Here is a 13,156-nt window from a genome sequence, read left to right on the forward strand (position 1 = left end):
GGTAAACATGTAGCTACAATTAGGATTGAAAAAAAGTTAAAATGAGGCATAGCTCTAAAACAGTTAGTGAGATACTTCAAAAATTGAAACTCTGCTGAGGTTTTTATCATTGTATAAGTGTTTCATAACACATTGGATGAGGTAAACTTAAGTAAGAATGTGGAAACAAACGAAATTGCAATTTAAAGTTGTAAATGGGCATAAACTCTAGAACGATAATTGACTCACTGTCCACATTCGAATGAGGGTTCTCGGTCTCAGCATTATGACCGAGTTTCATAACTAGAGGCTCTTAAGAGCCCGTGTCGCTCACCTTGGTCTATGTGCATATTAAGGACACAGATGGATTCATGACAAAATTGTTTTGGTGATGGTGATGTGTTTGAAGTTCTCACTATACTGGACATTCTTGCTACTTACAATTATCTCTATCTATAATTAACTTATCTAATATAATTAGTAACAGAGGAAATTATTTTGTAAAAATTTACCAAATTATGGTAAAAATTGATTATAAAAGGCAATAACTCCTTAAGGGGTCAACTGACCATATTGGTCATGTTGACTTATTTGTAGATCTTACTTTGCTGAACATTATAGCTCTTAACAGTTTATCTATATCTACAATAGTATTCAAGATAATAACCAAAAACGGCAAAATGTCTTTAAAAATTACCAATTGGGGGCAGCAACCCAACAACCGGTTACCCAATTCATCTGAAAATTTCAGGGCAGATATATAATGACTTGAAAAAAACATTTAACCTCTTGTCAGATTTGCTCTAAATGCTTTGGTTTCAGAGTTATCTGCCAAAATCTACATATTACCCCTATGTTCTATGTTTAGCCATGGCGGCCAATTTGGTTGGTTGACTTGGTCACCGAACACATTTTGTAAACTAGATACCCCAATAATAATTGTGGCCAAGTTTAGTTAAATTTGACTTTGTAGTTTCAGAGGAGAAGATTTTTGTAAAAGATTACAAAAAATTATGAAAAATTGTTAAAAAGTTACTATAAAGGGCAATAACTCCATAAGGGGTCAACTGACCATTTTGGTCATGTTAACTTATTTGTAGATCTTACTTTGCTTAAAATTACTGCTGTTCACGGATTATCTCTATCTATAATAGTATTTAAGATAATAACCAAAAACAACAAAATTTCATTAAAATTACCAATGCAGGGTCAGCAACCAAACAACCGGTTGTCCGATTCATCTGAAAATTTTAGAGCAGATAGATCTTCACTTGATACACTATTTTACCCCATGGCAAATTTGCTCTTAATGCTTTGGTTTCAGAGTTATAGGCCAAAATCTACATTTTACCCTTATATATGTTCTATTTTTAGCCATGGTGGCCATCTTGTTTGGTTGGCCGGGTCACCGGTCACATTTTTTAAACTAGATACCCCAATGATGATTGTGGCCTAGTAGTTTCAGAGGAGAAGATTTTTGTAAAAGTAAACGACGACGACGGATGCCAAGTGAAGAGAAAATTTCACTTGGCCCTGTTGTTTACTGTGTGTTATTTGGATGGAGAGTTGTCTCATTGGCACTCACACCATATCTTCCTATATCTATATAGTGTATGTATAATTGTCTTAACTCTTAACAAATGTGTACTAGACTGTAGTGTTGCTGTTTGTGCATTATAGTTAATTGCTTTGCACTTGTCTAATGTATATGTTGAAATATATGGGCATTATTCTCCTTTCAATTTGGTTTTCAAATAACGATAGAAAATAACAAAATGTACAGAGATGCCGCCAACATATTTAACGTCATCAACAACAGAACTTCAAGTGTTTGCCAACAGCTTAATTTAAACATTGTTGAACCAAAAGAACGTTGTTTTTTTAACAGAAAAATAACTCCTGTATCATATCTATCGTAGGCTTCTTTTAAATTGGAAGCAAAAGAGCACAAAACACGTAATAAACTTAAATGAACTACGAAGAATTTAATAATTAACAATGATAAATCTAGATTAACAAGTACAAAATTGATAAATTGTTTCATCAATATCAGAGAAAAAACATCAAGCAATACAGTTAGTACAGATTTATCATGTTTTTTTCCCTTTAATTTGGATGTAAAAATGCAAAAAAGCATGGAATAAACTAACATGAGCTATGAAGAATTTAATAACTACCAATGATTTATGCAGATACACTAGTACAAAATTGATAAACTATAATTGTCATATCTCTTTAAGAAAGAAATCTGAAATTCCACACATATTTAATGTCAATGTTTTTGCATTTTATTTGGTTTTATTTTTATAGTGGCTATCATTTTTTAAACCATTCACACTCCCCTGTTGCATAAATTCTGCTAATGGTTTACTATTTTAATGAGTTTTTCGTCCTTATTAAGGAAAACGAGGTGTATTATAAGACATGATTTTTTTATAACTAAGGAAACAATCTGAATGTATCAACTTCTGTTGATTGACAAATTAGAGGCGTTTATCGCGTCTTCGGAAACGATTCTTAAAATTGTTCTTCTTACATCTGGAGGCGTAACTGATGTTATTACCGATAGTCGTAGATCAGAAAGGGAACGTTTGGTGTCCATATTGTTCATATTTACGTGAGGATCACATAAACAATCGAAACAGAACGAACAAAAAGACTGTTCATAATTGTGACTCCTTGCTGCTTTCTGAAAAACTGATGGTATGGTGTCATTATTGTCACGCTTTTTAAAACAGCTAATAACTTTCCATAAAAGCTCTCTTCTTAATAAAATATAAACCCATGGATCCAATATTTGGTTGACAGATGCTAGCCGGATAACCGTGAAATCTGATCCATAGTTTCGGAGATTGTTTTCATTTTGATTAATCAGAATCTTTATCTACAAAACAAATATTAATTAATTAAGACTATTGATTGTTACAAATGCAGAAAGTTACACAATAGTTCTGGTGTAGTTGGAATATTGAAATATTATAGGTAAAATAAAAGGTGATAATATAGTAGAGTTGTCAGGTCTCCCAATATATAGATATAGGAAGATGTGGTGTGAGTGCCGCATATATTAAGATAGTGAATGTACAACTAACAAAGAAGGTCTTAAGAAAGGAAATGATGATACATTAATAATAACTTCAACGGTATTACTGCACCATATGCGCATTTCGACAATACGTTTCTCTTCAGTGATGCTTGATGCCGAAATATTTGAAATCCGAAACTAATTCAAAAAGATGAAAGTGCTTACAATGTTAACTAAAGGTAGAACTCCAGATAGAGTAAAACCATTTGTATGCACGGTTTTCTAAAAAGTTTTTTTTAACTACAAGTTATGAGACAACGGAAAAAGACATGATATATATATATTACAGATCTAACATTGTTGGGTTGATGTTTAGACGAGTTGTATATATATATATATATATACAACTCGTCTAAACATCAACCCAACAATGTTAGATCTGTAAATTTGCTTTCGCAAATTTTTGGTTCTTCCCTCGCCGGGATTCGAACCCATGCTACTGTGATATCGTGACACCAAATCGCCTGCACTGCAGCCGTCCCGCTAGACCACACGACCACCTGGGCTCTCAAAAAAAGAGCTTTCGGTGGCCATATGTTACCTTTCCACGTCAGTTTTAATCTAGCGGCGTACTACAGTACATGATATATAAGGCATGAAGATGTTATTGTTACAGATCAGCTAAATTATCTATAGTAAAGGATCCTACAAATTAATGTAAGATACAGTCACAGAAAATAATTATATTCATAAGTACGTCTGAGTCAGTGACAACCCTACAACAGATGTATCCATCGGATCGCCATCAATGATGGTGATACATGGCTGTGTACATAATGTATATACAACTCGTCTAAACATCAACCCAACAATGTTAGATCTGTAAATTTGCTTTCGCAAATTTTTGGTTCTTCCCTCGCCGGGATTCGAACCCATGCTACTGTGATATCGTGACACCAAATCGCCTGCACTGCAGCCGTCCCGCTAGACCACACGACCACCTGGGCTCTCAAAAAAAGAGCTTTCGGTGGCCATATGTTACCTTTCCACGTCAGTTTTAATCTAGCGGCGTACTACAGTACATGATATATAAGGCATGAAGATGTTATTGTTACAGATCAGCTAAATTATCTATAGTAAAGGATCCTACAAATTAATGTAAGATACAGTCACAGAAAATAATTATATTCATAAGTACGTCTGAGTCAGTGACAACCCTACAACAGATGTATCCATCGGATCGCCATCAATGATGGTGATACATGGCTGTGTACATAATGTATATACAACTCGTCTAAACATCAACCCAACAATGTTAGATCTGTAAATTTGCTTTCGCAAATTTTTGGTTCTTCCCTCGCCGGGATTCGAACCCATGCTACTGTGATATCGTGACACCAAATCGCCTGCACTGCAGCCGTCCCGCTAGACCACACGACCACCTGGGCTCTCAAAAAAAGAGCTTTCGGTGGCCATATGTTACCTTTCCACGTCAGTTTTAATCTAGCGGCGTACTACAGTACATGATATATAAGGCATGAAGATGTTATTGTTACAGATCAGCTAAATTATCTATAGTAAAGGATCCTACAAATTAATGTAAGATACAGTCACAGAAAATAATTATATTCATAAGTACGTCTGAGTCAGTGACAACCCTACAACAGATGTATCCATCGGATCGCCACATATATACATAAGTACGTCTGAGTCAGTGACAACCCTACAACAGATGTATCCATCGGATCGCCATCAATGAAGGTGATACATGGCTGTGTACATAATGTAGATACAACTCGTCTAAACATCAACCCAACAATGTTAGATCTGTACATTTTTTTGGTTTTTCCCTCGCCGGGATTCGAACCCTTGCTACTGTGATATACAACTTGTCTAAACAACAACCCAACATTGTTAGATCTGTAATTTTTTTTGGTTCTTCCCTCGCCGGGATTCGAACCCATGCTACTGTGATATCGTGACACCAAATCGCCTGCACTGCAGCCGTCCCGCTAGACCACACGACCACCTGGGCTCTCTAAAAAAAAGAGCTTTCGGTGGACATATGTTACCTTTCCACGTCAGTTTTAATCTAGCGGCGTACTACAGTACATGATATATAAGGCATGAAGACGTTATTGTTACAGATCAGCTAAATTATCTATAGTAAAGGATCCTACAAATTAATGTAAGATACAGTCACAGAAAATAGCAAAAGCAAATTTACAGATCTAACATTGTTGGGTTGATGTTTAGACGAGTTGTATATATAAATCCCGGCGAGGGAAGAACCAAAAGCGTGGTTTTTCTTTCTAATATCATGGAGAATATTTGCAGTTATAATTAGTAAATCTGCACAGTCGAATTTGATATTTAAGTTAGATGTACATGCAGATGGTTTTATTGCTTTAAATGATCATGTTTGATTTTGTGGTTTCATGTTGATATGCTGATCTGGTTATATAAACTTTCAGTGCTCATTTTATGCTTTAATTTTGTTTTAGCATGCTGCTTGCTTTGCTTATCTTCTTATTGTATTAAATTGTCTTTTATTTTTCATTGATTTTTTATGTGTGTATCGTCATTTTCTGCATTGAATAGGGTTTTATCTTTTATTTGTTTTGTATGTGTTTATTGTCATTTATGTTATGTGTTGCTTTTTGTCTCAAATGTACTCGGTTACAGTACTGTTTTGTGTCGTCAATGGAAACGCTCTTAAGCCCCAGTCCCACTAGACCACGATCGCACTACGCTCACAACGATCTAAAATAAAATCAGATCGTGGTGAGGTCGCGGTATGAAAATGTACGTTGCTTTCACGATGCTACTACGTTCTCATTACGCTTCTCCAACGATCCTGATACGATTATACCGCGTTCTCACCAAGCTTATTCTGCGACCTCACTACGCTTATCAAGACCTTTCTACGCTCTTCACGTTCTTACTACGACCATACCACGATTTATGCGATTGCAACACGATCTGACCACGCTTCTACTACGATTATAGCACGCTCGTCCCACGACCTTACTACGACCATACCACGCTCATACCGTAATCTAACTATACTCTTTTAAGGAGTAACTGTTCATCGAACATCACTGGAGGCATTTTTTTAAAATTGAAGGAAGATCATCCTCAATTCTTTACTCGTTCATCAACTAATCATAATGACCAAACTGGAGTCTCCTATTCGTTGCTTACAAAGAACGAATCCAAAAGGACCTACGCCGTCTTCATGTTCTTCGAATCCCTTTTCTTCGCTCTCTCAATAACAACATCATGACTTGGTCGTTAAGATTTTGTATCTGAGTTATTGATCGAAGAAGCATTCCTACATGTCCATGGTCTTATGTTTCCATGGTTCAATTGAAATTGATGTATCAAACAAAAACTGGAGAGCTTTTATACATTTATGTGACAATGACAATGAGCATGACAAGAACTCGAAATAGTCGTAGTACGAACGTAGACAGGTCGTAAGAAGAGCGGGATATATCGATGAGGACGGCATGAGCGTGCTAGAATCGTACTATGGTCTTAAACAGCGTGGTGTAAAAGTGGTGGGAGCGTAGTTGGGTCGCGGTGAAAAAGTTATGATCGTAGAGAGGTCGTGATAACGTCACTGTGAGATCATAGCGTAGTCTTCCCGAATAGAATCACGCTCTCGTTGCGATGGTACAGCGACCTTTGCGATCTTACCATGACCTTACTGCGCTCTCACTACGCTTCTACTACGACCTGATTTCTCCACGACCACACTACGCTTGTTTTGAACATGTTCAAAGTTGGCCACGCTCATCATGATCTCCAAGACCTTACCACGACCGTATTACGACCTCACTGCGATCTACACGATCGCACTACGCTTGTCAAAATTTGCATTTTTTTCACAGATCATAGTGCGATCGTGGCCTAGTTGGACTGGGGTATTAAGAGAGTATGTTGTTAGTAAATGAAGCACCCACTTCTTCCCGTAATAAAACATTTGACATTACAAGTCTATATCAAAGTAATCATATTAATAAATTGAGAGAAAAAAGAACACCAGAAAAAAAATCTTCCGAAAATCTCAAAACAACTACAAAATATCCTCAAAATACCATTTCATGCTTTTGAATTATGTAATAAATCGCGTTTCAAGTCTATTTTGAGTTGTATATGCGACACCATACTGTGCAAACTGAATAAACATTGATTATGAATTACTGATTATAATCAATTGTTAAATGACAGGGATAATTATCAATTATTATAACTTGATGATATATGATGTTAATTGAAGTGACCCATTCCCTGTACATGTTCTCTAGATATCTAAGCTTAATAAGTAATTAACAAAGACGCTAATAAATATACTATCTGACAGTGAGCTAAACAATTGCATATTGGCCGTTGTACCTTGGTATCTACGATGGTTAGGAGTTCAAAGCCTTTGTATTTCAATTGCACATTCGTTATAATAAACAAATTAAAAACAAAAATAAATAAATAAAGAACACATAATTCTGACAAGACAGATTATCATATGTTCACTCAGTTTGAAAATGACGGTTACTCAATATGTTTCTTAGTTTATGTCTTACAGGGACTACATAGGTATTCAGATATATTTAGTACTAAAAGTATGCTATTCTCCTAATGTACTAGTACCTAAATATGATTAAGTTAAGTAATTATCGTTTGACGTCCAGTAGCAAATATTACATTCATATTCAGGAAAAGAAGGGTTCATGTAAAATCGAACTTTGACTGCTGTTTGACAGATATATTGCTCTAAGCATTTACGTGCTATGTTAGTCTTGTTAGACATGCACTCAACAAGACTGCGTCCAAACTTTACATTTTACCAATCATCTAAAACCTTTTAATAATTAATTTAAAGATTTTGTTTGAAAGTACTAAACGAACCCTTATCTTAAATCGGTAATCAAATTCGTTTAACATTGTGGCTTTATAGTGTTAGTTTTGGTACAACTCCATTAAATACTTTTTTAACAGATTTTATCTTTACATCATTCCCGCTTTTTTACGTTTGTGGTCTGTTAATTGTCGATACGTAAATTTTGATATTGCGCAATGTCTATAACTTTTCTAATTATAAAATAGTTACACTTAATAACTTTTGTTTGTACTTGTGTTGATACTAGTACATGTAGTTATTTCGGGCGCAAGACATTTCAGCGAAAAAAATAAAACTACTAGGGGACATTTGAGCGCCAATATTAGAGCCCATTTAAGCGCAGGATTAATCCGATCACCTGTATTTTTGATAGCCCACCCATTAATACGAACAACAACATATATATATAAAGATACGAAGTATAGAGGAATGTGCACCACGATCGAGAAAAGATAAAGAGAAAGAGCAGTTCCTAATGCAATTCTATGAACAGTATTGTACAGGGGGTATATCTAGACCCATTACGTATACGTTCACTAGGTTACAATTCCAGGCTAGAACAGACTTTTAACATTAGTGCTGAATTCTAATGGACATGTTTTATATTGTTTTATATTGTGCCGCTGTCTTGAGTCTATTAAACATTTTTTAAATTTAATATATATCATCTATTTACTAAAAGGGTTAACAAAATTTCGCTAAAATGAGCCTTGCCAATTTTAATTTTCGCTAAAATGGGTTAAAATTGTACTCCGCCGGTTATTTCATTGGCCATCCTTATAACAATAATTGTCTTGAATGAACCAGACATTTAATTTAATGAACCAAGCAGTCTTTGGTCGTATACATGTATATTCAGAATTTTAGCAGATAAATACAATTACAAATATTTTGACTTTTTGGTCCTAAATCGGTCAGGAACTCAACAACAGTGCCTGTCCCAAGTCAGGAGTCTGTAACTCAGTGGTTGTCGTTTGCTGATGTGTAACATATTTGTTTTTCTGTATGTACATAAAAGAGGGACAAAAGATATTAGAGGGACAGTCAAGCTCATAAATCGAAAACATTGACAACGCCTGGCTAAAAACGAAAAAGACAATCAGACAAACAATAGGACACACACCACAACATAGAAACCCAAAGAATAAACAACACAAACCCTACCAAAAACTAAATTAGCCGTTAGTTTTCTCGCATGAATTGTTTTACATTTGTCGGTTCAGGGCCTTTTGAAGATGTCTATGCGATATGGGCTTTGCTTAATATTGTTGAAGGCAGTACAGTTACCTACAGTTGTAAATGTCTGTGTCATTTTGTCTCTTGTTGAGATTATACCGAATCTTATTTGTTATATTGATGTGCACTGCAATATCACTCATATGACCTTTTATTTTCTATTCGAACCATTTGGATAGGTTTTTCACCTCTTGATGTACCGCATAGCGGGTTATTTTCGCGGGGTGCAAATTTTCGCTTATTTTCGCGGATAGAACAAAATCGCCAAAACAAATTCCGCCAAGTTAAAGGTGTACATACATGTACAAAGGTATGAACAAAAGTTTTTAATCCGCCAAAATATTTCGTATACCTTGTTCAAAGAAAATCGCGAAATTTTACACCCGCGAAAATAACCCGCTATACGGTATTACATTGGAAAATTAATGAATGGTTTCAAATGTCTATGATTGGATGATTTCTTTTTGATTTAATTATAAACATGCGATATTCGAGAAAAAAACCCACGTTACCTTTAATAATAATGATGTCCTCTGAGACTTTCAAAACTTACCATAAGAGGAATGCAACAGGAATTAATACAACAGTTATCCCGGAAAGTTCAGACAACATTTTATGTTCGAACAACCCATGTTACCCCTCCCCCTTCCCAATAATGATGATGTCCACTGAGGCTTTTAAAACTTACCATAAGAGGAACGTAACAAGTACTAAATACTACAGTTATCCCTGCAAGCTGAGACAACATTTGGCATTCAGTGTATTTGTGAGATTTGCTACATTTTCTAAAACTTTGTCTGCATCCCTTTAAAGCATCATTATTCCGACATCTATTCAATAATGTACATAATGCTGTCAAGTTAAAACAAGTCGTTATAGATATAATCAAAATTGCAAAAATCGCATAGAAATAGTTAAAAGCTTTATTCACTGGATGAGTGTTGTAATAATCAAAGAAACACCACGTGTATGGATACTGTAGCACCGTCTTTCCGAATCCTAAAAATGGAAATGATGCAATACATGACGCTAAAGCCCAACAAAACGTTAGTATCACTGTAGCGTGCTTAGGTGATGCACGTGCTCGATAAAAAACATGGATATCGTATACAAAGAACACGTTCAACGGACATACTGCAAATAATTAGCATTGTAGCATAACCGGCAAATATCATAACATAGCCAAAATAGTAACACATTGCCTTTCCGCCAATCCATTCACTTTTGTCACTTGCATACACTGCAATTACCACAGGTGACGTTAACGATGTCCCAACTAAATCCGTAACGGTTAATCCGGCTACAAGACGGTAAAATATGGTCTTTTTATGTTCCGATGAAGAATAAATCAACACTATGAGAGCTAACATATTTCCTAGCGCGCCAGATGCAAACATTAAAACAGAGACTAACCCGGTGTTTTCCTGGAAGCTAGGGTCGATGTTTGTACCATTTACACTAAACCGCTCATAGTCGGATTTAGGTGGCATACCGCTGCTATTACCCATGTTGAACTAAGCGGGGAAGATTATCAAAGATCAGTCGGAGATAATTATTTTCTGTCATACGTTATGATTAATATGCTGATACACAGACTCGGGGGATTTACAATACCATCTTCTTAGTGTTAAATACAAAATGTCAATCCCAATTAGACATACTTGCCAAATTTTAAATATGAAAGTCATTATTCATACTCGATACTTAGTAATTATGAAGACAGATTTAGTCTAAACGCTTATACAAATTTGAATTTAGTCGTTTACATAACAAATAATGCCAATTTTTAACGCTCTTGAAACACATGAAACGTTGTTTGTAAAGTAAGATCCTATTAGTCTAAGAGCATCTGTTAAACATGCAAACACAAACAATACATGTTAAACAAATTAGTTAATTGTTTACGTAAGTTAATAATCATAAGAATAAAGAAAGTCATATAGTTTTGCTGAAAATCTCACGTTTATTAGATCATATGCATATTGTAAGCTTTCGAATGTTTGCATTCTACTATTAATAATAACACTTACAATGGCATTTGAAATAAATCGTCAAGGAACAACACATGTGTGAGGCAGAACCTTTTCGGGATCGGATGTTTTTAAACTCGAGATTTCGGGATTGATCCTTTCGGGAGCCGGCAATTCTTTTTAAAATTTCGGGATGTCTGGATTTTAATTTCTTGAAATACTGGACCTCGGGATTTCGTGATCAGGGCCCCTCCTAATCCGTCTCATTTATGTTCTATAAATTTGTCGTTTTTTTTACCAACCTTGATTATTTTTGGAACCTGCAGAGCGTTGCTAATTTAATTACGAGGTCCCATGCTTAATAGAAATGGAAACAAGGTATAAATCCGAATCGGATAAACTGGAATGACATTTATTTTATTGGTATATCCATGACGTCCATTAGTAAGTATTTCATGTATGTAAAAAGTGGCTGGTGTCTTCCTCCATCTTGGATTTTGAAAAAAGCAGATAACAATCGGTCTTGATCTTTAAGGTTTATGCCCCCTTTTGTAGCCATTTTTGTACGAATTTTTCAAACTTCAATTGTATCATTATTATAGCTATCTTCTCATATTTTATCTTTAAATTCTATAGCGTAGTTTTCTTTTTATCACAGAAAATTGAGTTTTCCATGCATGCATACTCCATACAAAATCTGACAATTTTGCGAAACCCGCGCGCGTAGCATGAAAAGATCTAGAACAACAGGTGATTCATACTTCTATTATATTTTTTAAAACAGCATAATTCATTGTTCAAACTACATGTTTATAATTTTTTTTTTTTTATAGATTTTTTAAAATTTATTATAATTAGACCCCTCATCTACCTTAAGATCGAGACCTTTCTGCGTAAAATACCAATATATTATTAGGTTGACCGGGATGAAGGGCTGGGAAGTGGGACAAGCTAAATAGACGCTCTTCTATAGTAAGAGTTTACTTCCGGACAGAATAAATAAATGGATGACCTGATTTCTCCACCACAGTCATCAAGAGATATTTTGAGGAAATCATTTTCTTTCCAAACTATTCCGCAAATAATCCAAATTGAGACAGTATGCTACATTGAAGCTTTAGGACAAATTTCATTCTTTTGTCCGTGATATCTGTAGACGGATAATTTAAGAAGCGACATACAAAACATATTACTTCATTTAGTAATATAGGTCCTTTTCCTAAGGCTCTAAATATTTTTTTTTACTAAAACGGTCGCATCTATTACTCAAAAAGATATATCTCTGAAACATAACGCATTGAAGAAAAAGAAGTTCATTTGATGATGTTACTAAATTAGATGTAAACAATAGTCAAATACAATGATAGTTTGCCAGCATCACCTAACTTGATTCATTATTAATATATTTAGTCTGTTATTAAGTTATAATTAAAGACGCCTTGTACGTTATTCGAGAACACAAAGGGGTCGCTGATTTATCCACTCTGAGATGGACTTAAAGAACCCATTGGATACTGGATTTAGACCAATTAAAAGTCATATAAAAGATTACTCTAGTTTTCGTCCACTTGAGTGTAACATATGTCATAAGAAGTTCAATGACCAAGCACGGTATGCACGGATTTTTTTTTTTTAATTTTGTCTTTTTTTTCTGCGTGCTTAATTTAATCCGGGTTTAAAACTGTCTGGCATAAACATGATAGAAATCTGTATCAAAACAAAAACAACCGGATTTGTGCTACAGCAATAAACGAAATACAAATATTGCAGACAGCAACCGCTGATTTAATTAACTTTTTGGTCGGAACTGTATTGATATTTTACCAGGAATATAATCCATGCTATCAATTTCAATACTGTTGAAGATTTTCTCTTGAAACTTGCAGAAATGGTATGATTACCAATGAGACAACTCTCAACAGTACTGTAGACAAAATGACACAGAAACTAACAAATATATAGTCACCGTACGGCCTACAACAATGAGTAAACTAATACTACCTAGTCAGCTAAAAAGGCCTCGAATTTGACATATTTGAAAAA

General features: G+C 34.9%; 1 protein-coding gene across 1 annotated transcript; it reads right to left on the bottom strand.

The window, feature by feature from the left end:
- Nucleotides 1-2,089: 2,089 nt before the first annotated feature.
- On the bottom strand, nt 2,090-10,174 carry LOC134705344 (prostaglandin E2 receptor EP3 subtype-like). Its single transcript, XM_063564090.1, has 2 exons — nt 9,832-10,174; nt 2,090-2,863 (listed from the first exon to the last, which is right to left on the bottom strand). The coding sequence occupies exons 1-2, from the start codon at nt 9,889-9,891 to the stop codon at nt 2,441-2,443; spliced, it is 483 nt and encodes a 160-aa protein (XP_063420160.1). The 5' UTR covers nt 9,892-10,174; the 3' UTR covers nt 2,090-2,440.
- Nucleotides 10,175-13,156: the final 2,982 nt, after the last annotated feature.

The sequence above is a fragment of the Mytilus trossulus genome, chromosome 2 (assembly GCF_036588685.1).
Source record: "Mytilus trossulus isolate FHL-02 chromosome 2, PNRI_Mtr1.1.1.hap1, whole genome shotgun sequence".
NCBI lineage: Eukaryota > Metazoa > Mollusca > Bivalvia > Mytilida > Mytilidae > Mytilus > Mytilus trossulus.